At 36.6% G+C, this 24,924-nt stretch overlaps 1 protein-coding gene across 1 annotated transcript in view; it reads right to left on the bottom strand.

Moving 5' to 3' along the window:
- ABCB5 (ATP binding cassette subfamily B member 5) overlaps nucleotides 1-24,924 on the bottom strand; it is a 120,108-nt gene that overhangs the window by 16,738 nt on the left and 78,446 nt on the right. Inside the window, exons 17-23 of the mRNA XM_047754395.1 lie at nucleotides 23,928-24,071; nucleotides 22,872-22,976; nucleotides 22,609-22,686; nucleotides 17,267-17,350; nucleotides 8,502-8,705; nucleotides 4,754-4,854; nucleotides 3,758-3,898 (exon numbers count right to left, since the gene is read on the bottom strand). Of these exons, the coding sequence (XP_047610351.1) occupies nucleotides 3,758-3,898; nucleotides 4,754-4,854; nucleotides 8,502-8,705; nucleotides 17,267-17,350; nucleotides 22,609-22,686; nucleotides 22,872-22,976; nucleotides 23,928-24,071 (857 nt within the window). The remainder of the gene's footprint in view (nucleotides 1-3,757; nucleotides 3,899-4,753; nucleotides 4,855-8,501; nucleotides 8,706-17,266; nucleotides 17,351-22,608; nucleotides 22,687-22,871; nucleotides 22,977-23,927; nucleotides 24,072-24,924) is intronic.

Genomic DNA, 24,924 nt, shown 5'->3' with positions numbered 1-24,924 from the left:
ATTCGTTAACCAGTGCGCCACGATGGGAACTCCTGGATTTGTGTTTTAAAAGATCAGCCTAACTATCATGCTAAGTGAAGTCAGCCATACAATGAGACACCAACATCAAATGCTTTCACTGACATGTGGAATCTGAAAAAAGAACAGACTGAACTTCTTTGCAGAACAGATGCTGATTCACAGACATTGAAAAACTTATCATCTCCGGAGGAGACGGTGTGGGGGTTGGGGGGATGTGCTTGGGCTGTGGGATGGAAATCCTGTGAAATTGGATTGCTATGATCATTATACAACTACAGATGTGATAAGTTCATTTGAGAATTAAAAATAAATAAATAAATAAAAGATAAGCCTAACTACTGTGTGGAGAATGGATTATAGGAAAACAAGAGTGGGCACACGGACATGCGTGAGCAGGTGTTTAGAGTGGTCCAGTCAAAACAGGCAAGGATGTAAAAGGGAGGGTAATATGGGTAGATATGGTGACAAATATTTTGGAGTTAGAGTTGTTAGAACTTGGTTGCTATATATGGTGAGTGAAAGCAAGAAAAGCATGAAGGACAATTCTTAGATTTTTGCATTGAGCAACTGTGTGGATGGTGGTACTGTTTATTAAAGTGGAACTGGGGAAGAGAACCTTTGGAAAGGAAAAAATCTCAAATTCTGTTTTGGACACATCAAGCTATTCGACATCTAAGTGGAGATGTCCAGTAGGTAGCTGGATAAGTGTGTGGTGTTCAAGAGTAGGGTCAGAGTTTAGAAATACACAGAAGGGAGTCATCAGGACACAGGTAATATTTAAAGCTATCAGACTGGATGAAATCACCAATGAGAGTGTGTAGATGAAGAGTACAGAGAGCTCTAAAGCCCTCTAACACATGAAGGCCCAGCAGAAAAACAGGAGTCAGTACAGGAAATAGAGGAGGGGCCAACAGCAAAGGAGAAAAGGCTAGGGAACAAAATGTTTCAGGAAGGAGAGTATAAAATGCTGCTGAGAGGTCAAGTTAAGTGAGATGGGAGAACTGAATAGATAAGCTCTGTGGGTGGGTGAGATGGAGGTCAGTGGTGACCTTGATAATGAGTCTTTAGGAGAGGCTGGAGATGAAAAGGTATATATAACAAGAATAGTCAACTCTGGAATTTGTTTTGCTGCAAACGAGAGCAGAGCCATTGAAAGTAGGCAGAAGGGGGCTCAAGGTTATGGGAGAGATTTCTCTTTTTTTTACAATAGGTGATTATAATGTAAAGAAATAATAGTGATAGAAACTGATGTGAAGAGATGATTGTAGGAACCCACTGCAGACAAGGACCTTAGTTCTTCCTTGGAGTTGGCAGGCATGGTGGATCACGTGGTAGCCTAGTGAGTTTGATGATGGAAAGATAAGGTGTCTCTTTTGATTGCTTTGTTATATTACCTTCAGGTGAATCCATTAGAAATTAATTAGATTATAATTGCTTTTAAAAATGAAAATTCTGGGAGCTCCCTGTTGTGGCTCAGTGTGTTAAGGACCCGACGTTGTTTCTGGGAGGATGTGCGTTCAATCCCTGGCCTCACTCAGTGGGTTACCTATCTGCTGGTGTCATGGCTGCAGCTCTGATCCAACCCCTAACCTGGGAACTTCATATGCCACAGGTGCAGCCATTAAAAAAAAAAAGAAAGAAAGAAAATTCTTTTGTGAGAATTAATAAAATCATCAGACATTCTACATTCATACAAATATATTTGATTGACTTGCTTTCCACTAATATCAAGGATCAGTTATATGAAGAAATGCGACCCTAGGGGTTTAAAGACAGCTGCAGAAAGAGCAACATGAGGAAGACATATTCTGAGTTTCAAACAACTGGTTTACAAACAAACTTGAAATACAATCAGTTTGAAAGCTTATGATTGCCTGTAGTAGACAAGGACCAAGAAAAAAACTTGCTAATTTAGTGCAGGCTGGTGAACTGAAAAAATTAATTTAGCTGAAAAAAACATTTCGTTTCTTATTAATTTATCTATGTAAGCTAGTCTGTATAATCAGAATGAAGCTCAAGGCTAAATGTCATAATTCTTGTTTATATGTTCACACAGGCATGACTGCACACTATTTTATTTTATTTTATTTTATTTATTTTATTTTATTTTATTTTTTGTCTTTTTAGGGCCACACCTGAGCTCAGCATATGGAGGTCCAATCGGAGCTGTAGCCACTGGCCTCTGCCAGAGCCACAGCAATGTGGGATATAAGCTGTCTGCAATCTGCACCACAGCTCATGGCAATGCCAGATCCTCAACCTACTGAACAAGGCCAGGGATCGAACCCTAGTCCTCATGGACGCTGGTTGGGTTTGTTAACCACTGAGCTATGACAGGAGCTCCTGCACACTATTTTAGAGAGTAGGAAAACATGGTATAAGAGGTAGCCTAAAATTTCTGTTAAAATTTTAAATACAGATATTCCATTTTCAGTCTGCTCTAGAAAACCTCTAAGTGGCTTTATAGATTCAAAACTACTGGTTTGGTAAACTTTGGATGCTTTTCTCCTGAGTGCCTGGCAAAGAAACTTCCTGGGAACTCAGTTAATGTTTGATAGACAAATAAGCAAATGAATAATCACGTGAAGAGAAACTAAAAATTAGTCCAAGTTTTTCTGAAATTGTTTGGCTTCAAATGACTTTTGGTCATTTCCTCAAATTGAATATCTCCTCAAAGTACAAATATATGTCACCAATGAGGATATTCAAAGGAATGTGCCTGAGTCTTGAGAGGTAAATCCCAAAGAGGAGTTCCCAACATGTTTTGCCAAATGGCAGCATCCTTGAAACAGGTGTTAATCTCCCAAGTCATTATTTTGAAGAGGCTGATCCTTGCTTTGATGTGTATGTTTTGGTGGGCTTGTTAAAAAATATAACATTACTTTTTAAAGTCAAATAGTGTATCAATTTCTCTAGTTCTAGATGTTTAGCAATGACATTCAAGATGCAGATTATTAATGTTCTGACATTTTATGGAGACATACAAAGTTCAGATTTAACACTCAAAATTATTTTTTTCTAATTTTAGAAGTTGAATTTAGGTGTTTCTGTGAAGTAAAGAAATTTATAACTATGTGGACAGAGTTCCAAAACAGAAACACCAACAAATGCTTTGGGAAGAGGCAGCCTTATTGGGTTGCCATGATCAATTCTAAATGTGACTTTTCTGAAGAGAAATACTCATCAACACGTATTTGTTCTGGAGTATTTGCTTAGCAAGGAACTCACTGATTTACAGTCATACTTGATAAAGCCATCTCCACCTCAGGACTTCCATGAAGCTTCCATGAAGTTCCATGAAGAAAAAAAAAAGGATTAACAAGAAGGCATATTTTACTCCTATATTCCCACATCTAGCAAAGTGAAGCAGGAAGCAATTCATTTGTGAGTTAACTCAGATTACCTGTGTTTTATCAGTATTTGGCCAGCCTGACTGCACTTATAGATATTAAATAAACAAAAAAATTAAGAAAATATTTCCCAGCATGTCTTTCACACAAATATGATTTAAATGATAATGCACTATAAACTAGATATCTTTCTGGTTAATTTAAGTACACAATCGATTTACAAGGTTTATATAGGAGTTCCTCTGTGACACAGCAGATTAAGGATCCAGTGTTGTCACTGCAGTGGCTTGGGTAGCTGCTGTGGTGTGGGTTTGATCCCTAGTACATGCCATGGGTTCAGCCAAAGAAACAAACAAATACAAGGTTTATATATTTACATGACTTACATGAACATGCCCTCTGGGGTCATACGGCCTGCTTGAATTAAATGGGTTCCAAACAGAAATCCTGCTGCATAGGCAAAATACACAAAGGCATGGCTAAATGCATAACAGATTCCAATGATCTGTGCTTTCTTCAAGGTATTTCTGAAATGCACAAAATATATTAAATAATGGGGCATGAGGTAAATAGCAAGGTCATTTAAATAAATACAGAGTAATAAATATAGAAGACATCATTTAGGGGATACACTTTTTTTCTAAGAATTAAAGAGAAAATGATCTTTTTAACTACTGAGAATTATTACAGAGAAAACAGTAAATATAATGATTTTCTCTATAGCTACATACTCCATTGTTCAGTATAACAAAGTTGCCTCTTTTTATTTGCAAATAAATGGACAAAGTCCATGAAAGGACAGCTAATGAAAGAGTTAAAGGGATTTGGTTTTAAAATATTTTCTATCCTAATCTTGTACTAAGAGAATAATTAGTGGAAATTAAAGGGTGGTACAAACCACAAGCATGAGTGTAAATAAGTACAAAGCTATCTTTCTGATAAAGTAATACAAAGAGTATCACTAAGTAAATGTGATAAGGAGGACTAGTTTAAATTTAAAAGAAGTGATTACATTTGTTGTGGTTATATTTGTTTTAAAATGTGAACTATTTTAGAGATTCAATATAAAGAGCCAAGCAATATTATTTTCTTTCTCAAATATGTTATTTCCTCATTCTTGTTTCAGGGAAATAAGAAAAGTATGTACCCTTAGTTACAGTTTGCAGCAGTGTGGGAGGACTTAAAATACATGTTCTAACTGTGCTTGCTCTTGACTCCTTTCCTAGTTTCCTCTTGATGGAGTCATATGGGAAATTAAGATATGCCATTATTAGGAAAGATTCCAGGGTAAATGAATTGGCAAGCAAACCATTGGAGTCCCCTAGGAGTACTGCCATTACAGGAACAAACTGTAAATTAATATAGTATGAATCTACAATCACCTGTGCTGAGTCTGCAGAGTCTCCTCATACATTTGCTCAAAGGCTTTTTCTCTTGTTAATGACACTATGGTACGTATATTCTCCACAGCTTCAGTTGCTATCTTATAAAACAATAAAATAGAGAAATAAAATTAGTAGTGTTTAAACTTATCCTGGTTATGAGTTATAGTCACTTACAATGGGGACATATTAAGTACATCAAATCAATACATATGTATTTTGCCCATGCTGGCAGCATGCAGAAGTTCCCAGGCCAGGGACTTAACTCACACCACAGCAGTGACCCTAGCTACAGCAGTGGCAACACCTGATCATTAACCCGCTGAGCCATCCAGGAATTCCATCAATACATTTTTCTGATGAGTTTTCTTTTCCTTTTTGTTTTAGTTTAGGACTGCTAGGACAGGGGTTGAATTGGAACTGTAGCCACTGGCCTATGCCAGAACCATAGGCACAGCAATGCCAGATCCAAGCCACATCTGGGACCTACACCACAGCTCATGGCAACACTGGATCCTAAACCACTGAACAGGGCCAGGGATTGAACCCACAACCTCATGGATACTGGTTGGGTTCATTGCCACTGAGCCATAATGGGAACTCCCTCTGATGAGTTTTCTTAGTTTTTTTTATTTCTCCAAAATAAGTCAGGAAAATAACATTTCAGGATAAAGGAAAATATCTTTAGAAAAGATTTAGTCCACCAATGTAAATTTAGCACCCTTTAAGTCTTCACTGAGTTACTATTTAAACTGATTCCACAGACAGAGATCAAACATTAGTGAGCATTATGTCCATATGCAATTATGCAAAGGAGCTATCTTATGAATTACAAGATAATTCAAGAAGACAGCAGAGAGAATCTAATGTAAATAATTATTATATTTTCATGGACAGAAATGCAAATAGCAACCAAAGGACTGGGGAACACTGTTGTAAAGTAACACGGAGGAGCCTTTTGAATTCTTTGTAAGATATTGTACAGCTGTTTTTCATATCCATGTCTATGAACTTAAAAAGATATTTAGTTCAAATATAATTACTGCTTCTCTATATATAGTTTTCAAAAAAGAAGAGAGATCAAAAGTGGAGGAGACTTTTGGCTCAAAATAACTTATTGGACATGAGAATACATGTAGACTTGAAAGAGAAACTTTCTGCTTTCTCATTCTCTTTCCACACTGGCAGTGTGATCTGTAGGATAGGGGAAGACCTACCTAGGACACCCAAGGTTATTTGAAGGAGAATCTGGGTTATGAGAGGGAACTGGATTTCTAGACTATAGTCAGGACCTGGGTTCTGCTCTAAATTCTTATAATTTCAAAATGAACTCAAAGAAACTTTATTCTGTAGTATGCAAGTGAACTGAGTAAGAATGTTGAAACCTTGAGGAAAATAAAAAGAAATAAACAACAACAAAAAAATCATTTTTCACCGTGGAAAAAGTACCACTGATAGAACCTTAAAAATACACTTAAAAAGAAAAAACAAAACTGATGTGGTATTTTTTTTTTTCTTTTAGGGCCTCCCCCATGGCATATGGAAGTTCCCAGGCTAGGGGCTGAATCGTAGCTACAGCTGCTGGCCTATGCCACAGCCACAGAAACATGGGATCTGAGCTATGTCTTCCACCTATACCACAGCTCACATCAACACCGGATTCCTGACCCTCTGAGCAAGGCCAGGGATTGAACCTGTATCCTCATGGATACTAGTTGGATTTGTTTTTGCTGCACCACAATGGAAACTCCTGATATGGTCATTTTAAATCTGAAAAACTAAACATTTGATCATTTGTCCAAATACATGCAATAAAAGAAGGTCCAATATGTTTTACTGGTCTACAGTCTAAGTTTTGGTGTTTGGTAAAGTGATAGATTAAAAAGCTAGTGGGAAAGTACACAGATTGCCTATCTGATTGGAGTTACTGATTGTGCAGTCTTAGGTTACTCTAATAATACAAAAAGGAAAAATCAAAGAGCACATATACAACTAAAGCTCATGACATAAAATTAAGATGAACAAAATATTACTAATAGGGGCCAGATTAATTTGGAAATTGTAGTAATTTGTACACACAGAGAGCTGAACAATTTTGCACTGCCTCTGAGGCAAATACATACTAAGTAATATATGCTCAGCCTTTATTGCTCAAACATTCTAAGGGTCCTTAATCTAGTGCAGGAAATGTGGAAAGGTCCAAGGGTCATGAAAACCAGATTTATATGAGTCCTGTGCTTGGTTGGATCCTTATTCATGAATATTCATGCTACTTATAATGTGATACAGTTACTGTGATATAGATCATAATGATATTAAAATGTTTTTCATATTCAGGAATGTTCACCAATGTGATAAAGATCTTTGAAACTATATCATGAAAGGAGCTGGGGCTGGATGGCCAAGAGAAGACTTGGCATTTATATGATGAAGCTTCCTAAAGGATGTCATGAGAAACAGGCTTTGCACCTCTCCCAAGATGAAAGCCAAGAAGAGAAGGACAGAAGGCTACCAAAAAGACAGAGAGAGAGAGGAGAGAGAACTGCCTGCTATCTAAGGAGTAGGCAGCAGCCTGGGAAAGTAATGCACTGCCTGCCGTTGGAGGAAAGGGTGGATAAAAGATGGACAGACATGGTTATTGTACAAAAGATGCCTACTTTGGGTAAATGGTTATATCAAATGACATCTCTTTCAATTCTTAGAAGTTATGATACTATATTATTAATATTTCCTTAAATCTCCACTACAATGATTATTTTTTATGAATATGATTGATCTTGAGAAACTTAAATATGTCCAAGAATTTTCCAAGTAAATATATCATTCATTTTGATCAGTATAAAAATGGTCATTTTCTCCAAAACTTTGTTTTAGGCACTACCTGTATCAGTGCCTTGCCTTGTATTCAGTAACTACTATATTTTCTCTTTATTTTGAAAAATAAAATACCCAGAATTGTTCAAGAAATTTAATTGTTCAATAATCAGTGAATGGAGGAGTTCCTGTCATGGCTCAGTGGTTAATGAATCTGACTAGGAACCATGAGGTTGCGGGTTCAATCCCTGGCCTTGCTCAGTGGGTTGAGGATCCAGCATTGCCATGTGCTATGGTGTAGGTCACAAACGCATCTGGGATCTGGAGTTGCTGTGGCTGTGGTATAGGCCAGCAGCTACAGCCCTGATTAGACCCCTAGCCTGGGAACCTCCATATGCCGAGGGTGTGGGCCTAGAAAAAAGACAAAAAGACACACACACACACAAAATCAGAGAATGGAGAATCACAATATTAACAAATTCACCCACAATTTGGTAACAGTAATAATGGCTGAAGACTGAGTGCTTACTGTCTTCCAGTACTATTGCAAATAATAATAATAATAATAATGATGATGATGATGATGATGTAGTTTCCGTAATACTTTTAAAGATCTGAAAGTGAATATACTATTTCATTCCCACTTTGCAGAGGATGAAATGGAAATCCAGAAAGGTTGATATAATTTACTCATATCATACATTTTCTTAGTGATAGAATCTGGATTCTAATTTAGCCAATTTGTCCCCAGAGCTCACGCTCTAAATTATGCACCCTATTGCTCTACAACCTAAACCCTATCCTAAACTGATCTGTATGAATTTCAATACATATATACTACTCTACAGATGCCAAAGAAAGGAATTTAACATAAAGATGGAAGCTCTTACTGATTTTTCTCTTAAAAGTTGTTTTGTTTTTTTTTTTTTTTTACCTTTCCAGCACGCTCAAGTTCTTGCTTATCCTTGTTGGCAAATCCAGTCATTGCTGCAGTTTCGATCATTCCTGCCAGAGCAAGTACTGGAGCAATACTTAAAATTAAGAGTGTCATCTCCCATCCATATATGAAGGAAATTATAACTGAAAGTCCCATGTTAGTTGCATTTTGTGTTAAGACACCAACTCTTGAACCTGTTGCCTATAATCAGACATATTTTGGAAAAAAGTCAGTTAATTTTAAATTTATAAGAATTACTATTATAGTTTCTTACAAAATAAAGTAGGCGATCTTTTTTAGGATTTATACATAAAATTTTACTTTGAGTTTATAATTAGAGATTAAATAATAAATATAGTTTCCTGTCCCAGGAAAAATTAACAGAAAATAACAGACATTTGGCCTTGAAAAGTACTACAAGAATTAAAGGAAAATACAAATTGGTCTCAATGACCTAGAGGAACAGTGTAGCTCTGGAAAGAATTAAGAACTGAAATCAGAGGAAATTAATTAAATGTCCTTAGATTCTTTAGCAACATGGGCAAATACAGATTTTTTTCTTGGAAATTAAGAGCAGAAAGTGATAGTTAAATAATTCTGGAGATAATTATTTATGGAGTATCTACTATGTCTAAGGTACTATGCTAAATGTGGGAAATACAACTTTGATAAGAAAATTCCAGAGGAAGGGCTACCATAAGAAAATAAATGAAAAGAAACTCAGTATGCAACCATAGAAGTGAAATTGTATATGGCAGGACTTCTGCTTCTAGCTAACATGAAGAGAGGGAATGGATTTGTCTTACTATCAACAAACAAAAAATAGACAATATATATGAACCAATAGTTTTCAAGATACTAGATCTAAGGCAACCAAAGGCAGAAATGGGAAACAAGATGAGCCCTGCTTGCCCCAGCTTACCCCCTGAAAAGTTTCCAGGCTGCAGAGCAGGAAGAGTGAGCTGAGACAGAGCCCAACAGACTCCCTAAGAACAGTAGACAAAGATAAGAGTCTGGAGAGTCTAAGGAAGCTAGAGTTTACAGCATATAATGCTGGATAGGAGAGAGATATATAGAAAGAGAAATCTGAGTATCTTCAGAGGGTCCTCCTTGAGTATTCAACTGAACAATGTACATGTGAGGGCTAGGAATAGTACTTGGTTATACCAGTCTGCCTGGATAACTTCATGCTTCACTGAGCACTAGGTTGAATATATAGAAGGGTCCTGCTTTGGTACTTGGCTCCAGTCCTCCTTAATAAATCTTAAAATCAACGACACCTCCCCAATGGATTAAATTGCTTTAATGTAACTTAACTGCATCCCAGAACAAAAGAAGATTATTTATAGAAATACAAAAATATCCAGCATTCCAAAATGTTAAATTCACAATATGTGGCATCTAACCAAAAATTACCAGATATGACAAAATCCAGCAAAATAGGAGCTATGATGAACCTAAAAATCAACCAATTGAAACTGACCCAGAACTGACACAAATATTAGACTTAGGAGTTCCCGTCGTGGCGCAGTGGTTAACGAATCCGACTAGGAACCATGAGGTTGCAGGTTCAGTCCCTGCCCTTGCTCAGTGGGTTAACGATCCGGCGTTGCCGTGAGCTGTGGTGTAGGTTGCAGACGCGGCTCGGATCCCGCGTTGCTGTGGCTCTGGCGTAGGCCGGTGGCTACAGCTCCGATTTGCCCCCTAGCCTGAGAACCTCCATATGCCGCGGGAGTGGCCCAAGAAATAGCAACAGCAACAACAACAAAAGACAAAAAAAGACAAAAAAAAATTAGACTTAGCAGACAATGACATAAAAAGTTGTTATCATTGTATAACATTCAAAAAGTTAAGAGATAAGATAAAAAGATTCACATCAAAATTTTACAAATGAAAATTTCAATGTCTGTAAATAAAGTTTTATTGCAACACCACTATGCCCTTTTGTTTACCTGTTGTCTATGGCTGTCTCAGCATTATAATGATGGAGTCGAGGAGTTGCGAGAGAAATCATTTGTGCCCCTCTCTTCACTTTATACTGCTACTTAATATGATGGGATTGTAATCTGACAGCATATTGAGTGCTACATGTGTTGCTGTACTGTGACATTTCATCCTAATTTTAAAAAGTATCTTTGCATGTCCATCATCTAAAGATAAGAAAAGGAAGAGAAAAGTGTCCTACTTTTAAGGCATAATGGACTATGGATCACTTTGTGTTCTAATTAGATGCTAGTGTTTATTATGCCATGACACTATATAGTCCTAAAAAAATATATGAAACAGGTCAGCATTATCAGACTAAGCACTCATCACAAAATTCCTAATTCACAGCAAAGGAACATTCATAAATTTTAGAAAATTTAAAATGGAATAACACATTTCAGCAGAATTTCTTCATAAAACTAAAAAGTGAAAACAAGACTGAATCTAAAGTAAGCTTCTGAATGGCTCATTTATCTATTAGTTTAGCAAAAAAAAGTCTCAAATAGTGACTTAATTAAGTCATATTTGACTGCAGCACTGGAAGAAATGTGTTGAAGGAGCATAAACTTAGGCGATTAGCCTTTTGATGAGAACAGTTGCTCAAAAAGTTGAGAACAAAAACAGCAATATAAACTGTCAATTAAAAACCAAGGTAGCTCATTTTGAGCAGTTTTCTCTAGCTCCTGATGGGCTGACATATGTTATTGACATTGGTCAACTGCCTTTTTTGTTGTTGTTGAGGAGTCAATGCCAGAGTTTGAAGTGATTGAAACATTAGCTGCTATGAATAGTCTATGTGGAACAAGCACAGGTGAGAATGTTTTCAAAGAAGTTGAAAAAAAAAAAAAAAAAAGCAGGTAAGTACAACCTGAAGTGTAATCTTCTAAGATATGGTGAAATTATTTGTAGAGAAGAAAAAAAAAAAAAAGATTAGTTCAACAAATTTACAAAGTTTGTGAAAATGTAAGGTGTTTATAGCATATTGTTCAGCTTCCCCAGGCAACAGAAATAAAAACAAAAATAAAATTGACAGAACACTGTAAACCAGCTATAATGGAAAAAAATAAAAATCATTATATAAAAAAATAAAAAAAAGAGACCTAATCAAACTTACAAGCTTTTACACAGCAAAGGAAACCATAAAAAAAAAAAGAAAAGAGAATCTATGGAATGGGAGAAAATAGCTGCAAATGATGCAACCACAACTGACAAGGTGTTAATCTCCAAAACATACAAACAACTCATACAACTCAACACCAAAAAAAACAAAAACAAAAACCCAAACAACCCAATCAAAAAATGGGCAGAAGACCTAAACAGATATTTCTCCTAAGAAGACATACAAAGGGCAGTAGGCACATGAAAAAATGCTCAACATCACAACTTATAGAGAAATGCAAATCAAACTACAATGACGTACCACCTCATACCTGTCAGAATGCCTACTGTTAATAAGTCTACAAATAACAAATGCTGGAGAGGGCGTGGAGAAAAGGAAACCCTCTTACACTGTTGGTGGGAATGTAAATTCATACAATCATTATGGAAAAAAGTTTGCAGGATTCTCAGAAAACTAAATATACAGAACTACCATACGACCCAGAATTTTCACTCCTAAGCATATATCTGGACAAAACTATAATTCAAAAAGATATATGCACCCCTATGTTCATTGCAGTGCTATTCACAATAATCAAGACATGGAAATAACCTAAATTTCCAATGACAGAGTAATGAATAAAGAAGATGTGGTAAATGTATACAATGGAATGCTAGTCAGTCATAAAAGGAATTAAATAATGCCATTCTTAGCAACATGGATGAAACTAGACATTCTCATACTAAGGGAAGAAAGTCAGAAAGAGATAGACAAATACCATATGATATCACTTATATTTGGAATCTAATATATGGCACAAATGAACCTACATACAAAACACAAAGAGACTCACAGACATAGAGAACGGACTTGTGTTGCCAAGGGGGAAGGGGGAGTTCGAATCAGAGCTGCGGCCGCCAGCCTATGCCACAGCTTACCGCAAAGCTGGATCCCCAACCCGCTGAGAGAAGCCAAGGATTGAACCTGCATCCTCATGGATACTAGTTGGATTCATTTTTGCTGTGCCACAATGGGAACTCCCAAGAATATCTATGTCACTGGATTCTTAAGAGAGCTAAATGATAATAGGTAGTATGAGGAAAACATTCACACAGCAATGGGAAAAAAGCAAGTTTTGAGGAATGAGGATTCAAATGGAATTATAGGGATTGGTATTTTTGCCAGAAGTAGTGAACCCTGGAATTTCTTAACACAGATGTTGTCACTGGTGCTATGGAAGATTAATGTTATGCTCATCACTTAATTATTAAGTGAAATTCTATCCATCATTTTCCCCCCACCTATACCAGTAAAATTGAGTTCCTCAGCCCTACTTTAAAATTTAAATACTATCTAATGAAATTTAGCACCTTGTTTTCAAAATTATCAAAAAGAGTTTCAGGAAGATATGAAGATGATGTTCCCTTTTCTCTTGAGCTCTTTATACATCATAAATTTAGTTTTCTAAACCAATATGGAAGCATATGAATATTCACAACTATAAAAACTTGTTCTATTATTTGGTAATATAAATCTATCTTGCATACATATATTGAACAAATGGATCTAGCAAAAGTTATAAAAATAATAAGAGTGGCCATGTCCTGTGGAAATAGCTTCCAAGAGAAAATACAGTTTTGAAGAGCTGTCTTAGTTGACAATTTGTTGCTCTGGTAGAATTCAGTAATCAACATTTCAGTATTTCTAAACTCAAAAATGCATCATTGACTTTCCTTTTCTCCCACATGCATGATAAGGAAAAATGAAAGTCTATAACAACTCTGCTAGAGTTTTTTTTTTTTTTTTTTTTCCCCTCTTTTTAAGGCTGCACCTGTGGTCCCCGGGCTAAGGGTCAGGGTCGCAGCTGTCGGCCTACATTACAGCCACAGCAATGTCAGATCTGAGGTGTGTCTGCAAACTACACCACAGCTCATGGCAGTACTGGATCCTTAACCCACTGAGCAAGGCCAGGGATCAAGTCTGCATCATCATGGAAATTAGTCAGATTTGTTTCCACTGAACCACAATGGGAACTCCCTTTGCTAGAGTTTTTATTTTAACAAAGATATCAAAAACTTTAACTCACTTAAAAGTGGGAAATCTTGTTTTGCACTTCTTTTCTCAACCATAGTTGATATCCTACTTGTATTATAAAGGTTAATTTCATACAAATATTTGGAAGAAAACTAATAAATTACTCTTTACCTCTTCCATACTACTCTACTCCCATTTACTTAAGTATCACTTTGACATACATTATGCTGGTTATTCTGTCATTAATTTTGAATGTGATGCACAGACATGCATTTTACGTACACATAATGTGACCAGTCATGATCACACATATCTCTTTAACTTGATCTGTACACCATCACAGAATCATTTCCAGACATACACATGAATTTAACTTACTACACATTATGTTAAATAACACAATATATTATTTTCTGAGAGAAGAAAAAACTAAACTTTCCTATATTATTAACACTTCTGAGTAATGCGTGTATTTGCATTTTCATTACTTCTTTGGGACTTACTATTTAATTCTGAGCTTTTTCCCTAACTCATTCTTGGTATTTTTGGTCCTCTGGTTATTCAAGTATATGTCCTAAATCTCCTTTATTTATTTATTTATTTATTTATTTATTTATTTATTTCCCACTGTACAGCAAGGGGATCAAGTTATCCTTACATGTATACATTTTTTCCCCCCAACCTTTGTTCTGTTGCAACATGAGTATCTAGACATAGTTCTCAATGCTACTCAGCAGGATCTCCTTGTAAATCTATTCTAAGTTGTGTCTGATAACCCCAAGCTCCCGATCCCTCCCACTCCCTCCCTCTCCCATCAGGCAGCCACAAGTCTATTTTCCAAGCCCATGATTTTCTTTTCTAAGGAGATGTTCATTTGTACTGGATATCAGATTCCAGTTATAAGTGATATCATATGGTATCTGTCTTTGTCTTTCTGGCTCATTTCACTCAGGATGAGATTCTCTAGTTCCATCCATGTTGCCGCAAATGGCATTATGTCATTCTTTTCTATGGCTGAGTAGTATTCCATTGTGTATATATACCACCTCTTCCAAATCCAATCATCTGCTGATGGACATTTGGGTTGTTTCCATGTCCTGGCTATTGTGAATAGTGCTGCAATGAACATGCGGGTGCACGTGTCTCTTTTAAGGAGAGTTTTGTCCGGATAGATGCCCAAGAGTGGGTTTGCGGGGTCATATGGAAGTTCTATGTGTAGATTTCTAAGCTATCTCCAAACTGTTCTCCACAGTGGCTGTACCAGTTTACATTCCCAACAGTGCAGGAGGGTTCCCTTTTCTCCACACCCCCTCTAGCACTTGTTATTTGTGGACTTATTAATGAGGGCCATTCTGACTGGTGTGAGGTGGTATCTCATGGTAGTTTTGATTTGCATTTCTCTCATAATCAGGGATGTTGAGCATTTCCATGTGTTTGCTGGCCATCTGCATAGCTTCCTTGGAGAACAGTCTATTCAGGTCTTTTGCCCATTTTTCCACTGCATTGTTGGCTTTTTGCTGTTGAGTTGTATAAGTTGCTTATATATTCTAGAGATTAAGCCTTTGTCAGTTGCATCATTTGAAACTATTTTCTCCCACTCTGAAAGTTGTCTTTTTGTTTTCTTTTGGGTTTCCTTTGCTGGGCAAAAGCTTTTCAGTTTGATGAGGTCCCATGGGTTTATTTTTGCTCTAATTTCGATTGCTTTGGGAGACTGACCTGAGAAAATATTCATGATGTTGATGTCAGAGAGTGTTTTGCCTATGTTCTCTTCTAGGAGTTTGATGGTGTCCTGTCGTATATTTAAGTCTTTCAGCCATTTTGAGTTTATTTTTGTGCATGGTGTGAGGGTGTGTTCTAATTTCATTGCTTTGCATGCAGCTGTCCAGGTTTCCCAGCAATGCTTGCTGAATAGACTTTCTTTTTCCCATTTGATGTTCTTGCCTCCCTTGTCAAAGATTAGTTGACCATAGGTGTCAGGGTTTATTTCCGGGTTCCCTATTTTGTTCCATTGGTCTGTCTGTCTGTTTTGGTACCAGTACCACGCTGTTTTGATGACTGTGGCTTTGTAGTATTTCTTGAAGTCTGGGAGAGTTATGCCTCCTGTTTGGTTTTTGTTTCTCAGGATTGCTTTGGCGATTCCTGGGTCTTTTGTTGTTCCATATAAATGTTTGGATTGTTTGTTCTAGTTCTGTGAAAAATATCCTGGGTAATTTGATAGGGATTGCATTGATTCTGTAGATTGCTTTGGGTGGTATGGCCGTTTTTACAATATTGATTTTCCCAATCCAGGAACATGGAATATCTTTCCATTTCTTTCCATCTTCTTTGATTTCTTTGATTAAAGTTGTATAGTTCTCGGCATATAGGTCCTTTACCTCCTTGGTCAGGTGTATTCCGAGGTATTTGATTTTGTGAGGTGCAATTTTAAAAGGTATTATATCTTTGTATTCCCTCTTCTAATATTTCATTGCTGGTATACAGAAATGCAACTGACTTCTGAATGTTCATCTTATAGCCTGCTACTTTGCTGAATTTGTTGATCAGTTCAAGTAGTTTTTGGGGTTGAGTCCTTAGGGTTTTCTATGTATAGTATCACGTTGTCTGTGTACAGTGACAGTTTTATCTCTTCTCTTCCTATATGCATGCCTTTTATTTCTTTTGTTTGTCTAATTGCTGTGGCTAGGACTTCCAAAACTATGTTGAAGAGCAGTGGTGAGAGTGGGGCATCCCTGTCTTGTTCCAGATTTGAGTGAGAAGGCTTTCAGTTTTTCCCCATTGAGTATTATATTTGCTGTGGGTTTGTCATAAATGGCTTTGATTATGCTCAGGAATGTTCCCTCTATACCCACTTTGGCGAGGGTCTTGATCATGAATGGATGTTGGACTTTGTCAAATGCTTTTTCTGCATCTATTGAGACGATCATATGATTTTTGACTTTTCTTTTGTTAATGTGGTGTATGACGTTGATTGATTTGTGTATGTTGAAGCATCCTTGTGAACCTGGGATGAACCCTACCTGGTCATGGTGTATGATTTTTTTTGATATGTTGTTGGATTCGGTTGGCTAAGATTTTGCTGAGAATTTTTGCATCTATATTCATCAAAGATACTGGCTGATAGTTTTCTTTTTTGGTGGTATCTCTGTCTTGGAATTAGGGTGATGGTGGCATCATAGAATATCTTTGGGAGTATTCCTTCTTCTTCAACCTTTTGAAAGAGTTTAAGGAGGATGGGCACCAGTTCCTCTTTATATGTTTGGTAGAATTCGCCTGTGAAGCCATCTGGTCCTGGACTTTTATTTTTAGGGAGTGTTTTATGACATCTTCAATTTCATTTCTAGTGATCGGTCTGTTTGGTTGGTCTGTTTCTTCTTGATTCAGTTTTGTCAGGCTGTAAGATTCCAGAAAATTGTCCATTTCTTCAAAATTTTCAATCCTTTATTTTTGGTTAAAAATGTCCAGAACTAAAAGACTTCCTTATGCCTTTCATTGAGAGTTCCTTGTTAGCTCTGAGACTTACTGAATCTCCTTAATGATGTGGGTCATCTCAGCACAGCTCACATATATGCACAGACACATGTGTGTAAGTGCATTCATGCATACCACATACACACACCATTAAAAATAAAAGCAATATACATACTCCTTGAATTTGTGCTATATCTATGGCTAATATTGTTGTCAAGGCTCCTGTGCTGTTTTCCTTATCATCGAACCAGGAAATATCCTAGAGAAAAAAGAGAAATAACATATGGTTATCAAAAAATATTCTTCTCTGACTTGTGATTTTGCTGTATTAACTCAGAAAGCATTTACCTGCCTCCTTACTCATAGGCACTTAATTCTTATAAAAACTATGGATTGAATACATTTTGTTTCTTATTTCATAAAGATCTATATTTAGATACAAACTGAAGAACTTAAGCCCAACAGCTGGGACTCATTACTATGCCACAATATTGTGTAATAATCAATGTTTAAGATGGCTTTGAACCGCTGAGTGATTTTATAATTTTACTCCACAAGTAATCTGTGGAGAGCAGACTCTATTTATAAAGGTAATGCACAACACTATTTAGAAATATTTTCAAACCTTTCTGTCTAAACTGATAAATGATTTAAAAAAAGTCTGTCTCCTTCTCTTCAGGACACAGATAGGCAACATTTTCCCTGACACTTCATATTCTCCCCTAGATCTTATAAGCACTGGGCACTGTGAGAAGCTAGAGAGGCAGAAATGTTGCTGTAAAACCCCTGCAGCCAAAAAGCATGCAATGTGGAGAAGGAGATAGGTCAAAAATACAAGCAATAAAAGCATAATTTTATAACCAATTTCATTTTCAACAGTAAACAGAGATAGCACTTCTTAGCACTTCTCAACCTGAGGAATGATGATTTCCTTGTATTAGCTGTTGAATGTTTCCTCCCATGCTCTCAAACCACTTATATCTCTTATGAATTAAAACTATGTGGAGACTGTCTTTGAAAAATAGGACTTATTTTTAGTGAGTGAAGAGCAAAAGACTGTTGTCTTACTACAACCCAGCCAGAGCCCTGATGCCCAGGTTACATTTCTGCCAACTAACCAAACAAAAGTAAAACAGAAGAAGGCTGTGCATTTATCATGCTGTCCTGTGAGAAGAAAGCTCTCATGGAGGAATACGGTAGGCACCGGGGGAGTACAGCCGTGGCATGACAGCACTATTCTGTAAACTCCTGGATTGGGAAGATATCCCAAATTGTTTATGGTCCTATATGGCCAAAGGGCATCTTACAGAGATCATGATCTGCACTACTCAGTAGCCGCTTTGAGAACACAACCCTAGTCAGGAGCCTAACATATTGTGAACACACATCAGCAACTATAACAACTACAACACTCTCGAAATGGAAGACATAACCTGTTTTTCACTGTATACTCAAAATATATTATACATTGCCTAATTATTTCTATATTTCCATATGTTATGAATACACAAAGAATTTTTAGATACAATATAAAGTAAAAATAATAGAAAAATAATTTATTATTTAGTATTATATTCCTGATTCTACAGTAACTGGCTAAAACACACAAGGCAAAGAATGTATATGTGACTAGTTTTAGTCATTATCTGAGGTTCAATGCAAGATATCCAAAATTGCTTTTCAACAAGTCAGCAATTACACACACTAGGGACTGTTTTCCAGCATGGGCATTATATGCTAACACTTAAGAGTTCCTGAAATACAGCTGGTATTGAGTAAAACTAAGCTTGCTTCTTCTCATCCTAATGCTAAAATGATTATAACTAAGGTTATCAGGTTTTCTGATACTAGTAAATCCATTTTTTTCCTGCCAATAATTCTCTAGAAATAAAAAATTACAGTAGCACTACTTTAAGTGCTTGGTATATCTTTTCTCATTTAATCATCACAGCAACTCTATGAGGTAGATACTATGATCCATGATTTATAAATGAGGAAACCAAGGTACTGAAAGATTAAGTAACTTGCCCAAGGCCACACAGCTGGCAGTACTGAAGTCAGGATTAGAACCTAGGCAACCAGATGCCGGAGTTTTGTTCTGTTTTTTCTTTTTCTTGTTTGGCTGCCCCGTGGCACATGGAGTTCTCTAAGCCTAAGTTGCAGCTGTAGCATTGCTGGATCCCCAACTCACTGTTCTGGGCCAAGGATTGGAACCTGGGTCCCAGTGCTCCCATTGTGCCACATCAGAAACTCTAGTTTGCCAGAGTTTTTAATCAACTATTCTGTTCTGCCTCCAATCTAACTGAAGCTCTACAGTTGAGTTTCACTATATAGTTCTCCTACCTTAGGACTTGTTAACCTCAAATACTTTTGGAAGTAGCTTTATGAGATTTCTCAGTGATCACCACTAATACCATCATCTTATGATTTTAGAAATAGCCTTCCCCTCAGAAGCCCTAGTCGGTCCAATTTAGAGAGAAATAGGCAAATATAAACTTTACATCTTACAAAAAACCTAACAGATCTATAGGTCAATATTTGTCATTAAGAAATATAAATTTAGCTTTGGAACACAGTAAGCAATGGATTATTTACAGCCTCTGAAGTCAGCAACAGTTAGAACATTCTTTTCAACTGGAAGGATCTCAAGTAATCAAATAAAATATAGATTTTATACCTACAAAAAGACCACACCTGATTCCATAAATACCTCTACCTCAAATGAGATTTCAAAATGGTTATAAAAAGCACTACAAGTCTCAGCATGCTTTCTAATTTCTAAGTCTTAAAAAATGTTATCTAAGGAAGAAAACAGGTAATAAGAGGAGAAAATATACATTAGGAACTTCCCTTATTATAGACAAAAGTGAAATTGGTAAGACATTTATGAAGAAAATGCTAAATACATTACTGTTCTTTTCTTCCAATTTAAAAAGGAAAAGAAGAAAAAAGAAAGCTGAAGAATAAAGAGGTAAAACAGATGGTAAACTGAAAGGGCCTTAGTTGAAATTATGGGAAGATTTAATAACATCTGCTGAATAACATAGAGTTTCTGTCTGTGTGTATTTGCATGTGTTTTGAAGAATCAGAATTTACAGATTGGTGTATTCTTATGGGCAGAAGCTATTTTGTCCACAAATGTTACTGTCTTGGTATTCACATGGCTAAAGATAGAGGTTCAGATTAACATGTCCAGTATCAGCCACTGGGATACTGGATTAACAATGTCCACTGGTGGAGTTCCCATCTTGGCATAGCAGAAACAAATCCGACTAGGAACCATCAGGTTGCAGGTTCCATCCCTGGCCTTGCTCAGCAGGTTAAAGATCCAGCGCTGCTGTGAGCCGTGGTGTAGGTTGCAGATACAGCTTGGATCTGGCGATGCTGTGGCTGTGGTGTAGGCCGGCAGCTGTAGCTCCAATTGGACCCCTAGCTTGGGATCATCCATATGCCATGGGTGCAGCCCTAAAGAGCAAAAACAAACAAAAGAACAAAAACAAAAAACAATGTCCATTGATTAAACTGGCCTGTGGCCTTGAGATTCCTTCAACAAAAGCATCATAAGAACCTCTAGAAAGAAAGTTCAAAGTAATGTTCAAAAAAGTTAACATTTAGGAGTTCCCATCGTGGCTCAGTGGTTAACGAATCCGACTAGGAACCATGAGGTTTTGGGTTCGATCCCTGGCCTTTCTCAGTGGGTAAAGGATCCGGTGTTGCCGTGAGCTGTGGTGTAGGTTGCAGACGCGGCTCGGATCCCGTGTTGCTGTGGCTCTGCTGGCGGCTACAGCTCTGATTCAACCTCTAGTCTGGATATCTCCATATGCTGCGGGAGCGGCCCAAGAAATGCAAAAAGACAAACAAACAAACAAACAAACAAAAAACAAAAAAAAGTTCACATTTATACTCTTTTATTTAAAATATTCAGATATTCAGAGAACATTTTCGAAAGTTCCTGGAAATTGAAAATAAATGTCCTTGAAGATGGAAAAACATAAATCACAAACAAAAACAAGCAGAAATTATCAAGTGTGAAATATAGTATTAGTTAATTAAAATCTCATCTTATTTCATCAAAATGTGAGGTAAAGACATAAAATACTGATAAATTAAAAAAACTAAAGTACCAATTTAATGTGAGTGAGACAAGATGTACAGGCATTAAATCGCTTTATGATCCCTCAAGTAGATTTTTGTTTAATAGTGGATTAATAGTGTCTCCAATTGTCTCTGAGAAGAGGGTAGTGGGCACAAACTGCTCTAACAGTTTCAGAGCATCAAGTTGCTATGGGAAACCCCCTACTCAGTTCCTTTTGTCTCTTGTAGTTGCTGAAGAGTGCACAAAGGTGGAGGGGCTCTGTTACTCAGCAGTCCTTTAAGCACTACTGCTAAAAGTCACAAGACGTAAAAAACTGGTTTTGAGGATTAGGTTGGAGTGACAGTAACTCTATTTTTGAAAAGAAATGACCCTGGCAGGAAGCTATTTGCTCCTGCATAGTGAGCTCTGGTGACAGAAAGTGTGGCAAAGGGCTCTAAATGATTACTGGCTTTCAGGGTAACCCAATACACCTCAACCTCTTGAAAGAATTTTAGAGGTGCTGATCTGAGACATTCTTGCCCCCAGGACTCACTTTTCAAGATTACTATTTGATCCACCTATTTTTAGTTATTTCACAGATATGAATGATCATATATATGTGGCAGGCTGAACTGCCAGCTAGACTGATGTTACCTGAATTCAGGACTCTTCTGATGAATGCAATGAGATTAGTTGCTTTCAAGAAGTATGCAGTGAAAAAAAACTTAAGCTTTGCACATGGATGAGAACTACACAAATTAAATCCTCTTCTTTATGTTTCCCAAGATACTGTAGCTCTACTGAAACTCTCCTTCAGCTATTTTTTTTAAAATTTAGTCCTCTATTCTTATCTTAGAACACTACATTATACATTAAGAGAAAGACTTGTCAAGATAATGCAAAAAACCAGGATTGGACTCTAAATCCCATTTTCTATAAGCTGTATTTTCTAACATAACATTTTTGGAATTGCTTCTATTAGAAAAATTTATTATAATAATTCTGTAGACTTGTGGTTGCCAAGGGGGAGGGAGTGGGGTGGTTGCAGAGCTTGGGGTTAATGGATAAAAACCACTGCCTTTGGAATGGATTAGCAATGAGATCCTACTGTGTAGCACTGGGAACTATGTCTAGTCACTTACCATGGAGCATGACAATGTGAGAAAAAAGAATATATACATGTATGTGTAACTCAGTCACCATGCTGTACAGCAGAAAAAAAATGTATTGGGGAAATAACTATTAAAAAATAATAAAAACCGGCAAATTGATAAAAAAAAAAAAAGAATTCTGATGTCAGATGCTGCTTAGGACACAACAAGAATGCTTTTAAATGATCAAAGGAAAGGTTATGTCAATAAATCAACTTGAAGAAAAACTGAAATCTAGAATTTTTAAAAACACATTTTAAATAAAATAAAAAGAACCAACCAAATACTAACCTGATATAACATGGCTTTAAATGCCAAGTGTCTTAATCTCATGGTTAAAATTTCCCCTGCTCTGCCATAAAATAACCCCTGGAAAACAAACAATCAATTTATATGTATTCTTAACTCTCTTTTCCATTTTTTTGGGAACATTTAGTTACTATATTTACTTATTTATATTTTATTTCATTATTATCTTTACTTTTTAAAAACTCAAACAGGATGACAGAAAACAGTAATCATGTACAAATTTGTTTAATTGATTAAAAGCTTACCTGAATGAAATAACTGACAAAGCAAATAATACCCAAAATGACAAATATCATGGAATACATTTCTGCATCATGCTTTAATGTGGTTTTATCATCATTCTCAAACATCTAAAAAGGAATAGTTTTTTTAAATCAGGTGATTGGAGGAAAATATAAGAAAGAAAAATAAAATGTCTACCCATCAAGATTTTTAAAATGAATTTCAACATGATAATAGCCATAAAAAAGAAAAATAATAATTCCCTTACATTTCTAGGGAAAAATGCACCACTATTCTATCTACATTCATTACATACAATAAAAAAACTCACTACTTCAATAAAAAAAAAAAAACCTCACTGTTAATGCCCTCACTTATGCTATATAAATATAGGATCAGACAAATGAGTCCTCTATCTTCTATTATATCACAGTTTATTTTCAAAGAAACTATTGAAATTAGTTTTCTAATTCTAGTAACTCAAGTTTCTTAATATTCCTCTATTCAGAGTACTACCTGCAATACTAGACCTTTATATATGTCCCTAGACATTGTTCCTAAAATTAGTAATTATACATATATTGGCATCTATGTTAACACAGTGTAGAAACACTCCAGGAGACTGAATACTTAACATAGCCCTAATAATATCCTTGAATTCATCAACTCTGCTGGGTCCTCCACCACAATCCCAAACTGTGGTTATTTACCCTCTCTGAACCAATTGGTAATAAAAAATGGCCATTGTTTGGACTAGTTGAAAGAAAGAGTAGTGGTATTTGTCTATTTTATTGCTTTGGTGCTTTGGAATGCTGATATAGCACTGGAGTCAAAATTAGAAAACAAAGCAATTTCTTTACTGATAGCCCAGTTAACAAGGTCCAGCCAAACACTTCACAATAGAGGCTGGCTTATCCCCTTGGAACATTAGTTAAACTTTCTATCATGGATCCCACACAAGGGATGGCCCACTACACATTCCAATTTCCCCCTTGCTAAGTCAAAGTCCATGGTTTTGTTCTCTCAGGTTATACTTTGTTTAACATTGTCAAAAATATTAGAAAATTAGTTTTACTTACAGTCACAATTTTTGCAAAGATGATGGAAAATACTGGATGAACACTTCCATTTAGAACAGAAGCCAATGTCCCCAGAACCACAGAAGGCCATTCAGACTTGTTTAATTTAAAAATTTTTAATAGAGAAACTTCAGGAAGACTTGTCTATAAATAAAATATCTTGGTTATAACCCCAGTTTGAGAAATTAGTCAATCTTGAACAGATCTATAATGTAAAATATCAAATATAATAAGTAACAGAGCAGAAAGTAGAATTTCTCTTAGAAAAATTTTACTGCCCATATTACTGATAATGATCTCAAACACAAAATAAATTGTGTTTATTTTATAATAAATTTGGGTTTATAAATACCCAAAAGTGGCAATTTGTGCAACTTATCACCTTTTGTCACGTCACTCAGTTAATCATCATTAAAAAAAATACACATTAGGGGGAGTAGGATCAAGATGGTGGATGAATAAGACGAGGCACTCATCTCCTCCCACAAACACATCAAAAAAAAAAAAGTAGAATGATTCACACAGAACATCTACTGAATGCTGGCAGAACACCTTAAACCACCCAAGAGGGCAAGAAACCCTTCACATAACTGGGTAGAACAAAAGGAAAGAGAGAGAGAGGGAAAAAAAAAAAAGGAGTCAGGAAGGGACCAGCACTCCTGAGAGGGAGATGTGAAACAGAAAAGGGATTTGCACCCTGGGATGCCACCTAACTGACTGGGACATCAGTTGGGATGGAGGGGGAACCTCAGAGCCTTGGAAAAAAGTGCAGCAGTCGGACTGAGGAGGGAAAAGCAGAGAGAGAGCTGCACAGACCACTGGTACTACCACCGTGGGATACCACAGCCTGGGACACTCAAGTCGGGGCTGGGAGCAGAGACTCAGGCTTCAGAAGTCAGTTTTGGGGAGGACACTAGGGTTGGCTGTGTGGAGACAGCCTGAGAGGTTAGATAGTGGAGCACCACAGCTAAAGGAGCACAGGAGGAGGCCTGGGCCC

The sequence above is a fragment of the Phacochoerus africanus genome, chromosome 11 (genome assembly GCF_016906955.1).
Source record: "Phacochoerus africanus isolate WHEZ1 chromosome 11, ROS_Pafr_v1, whole genome shotgun sequence".
In the NCBI taxonomy this organism is placed as follows: domain Eukaryota; kingdom Metazoa; phylum Chordata; class Mammalia; order Artiodactyla; family Suidae; genus Phacochoerus; species Phacochoerus africanus.
The sequence above is the reverse complement of the archived record's forward strand: the minus strand, read 5'-3'. Positions and strand labels throughout refer to the sequence as shown.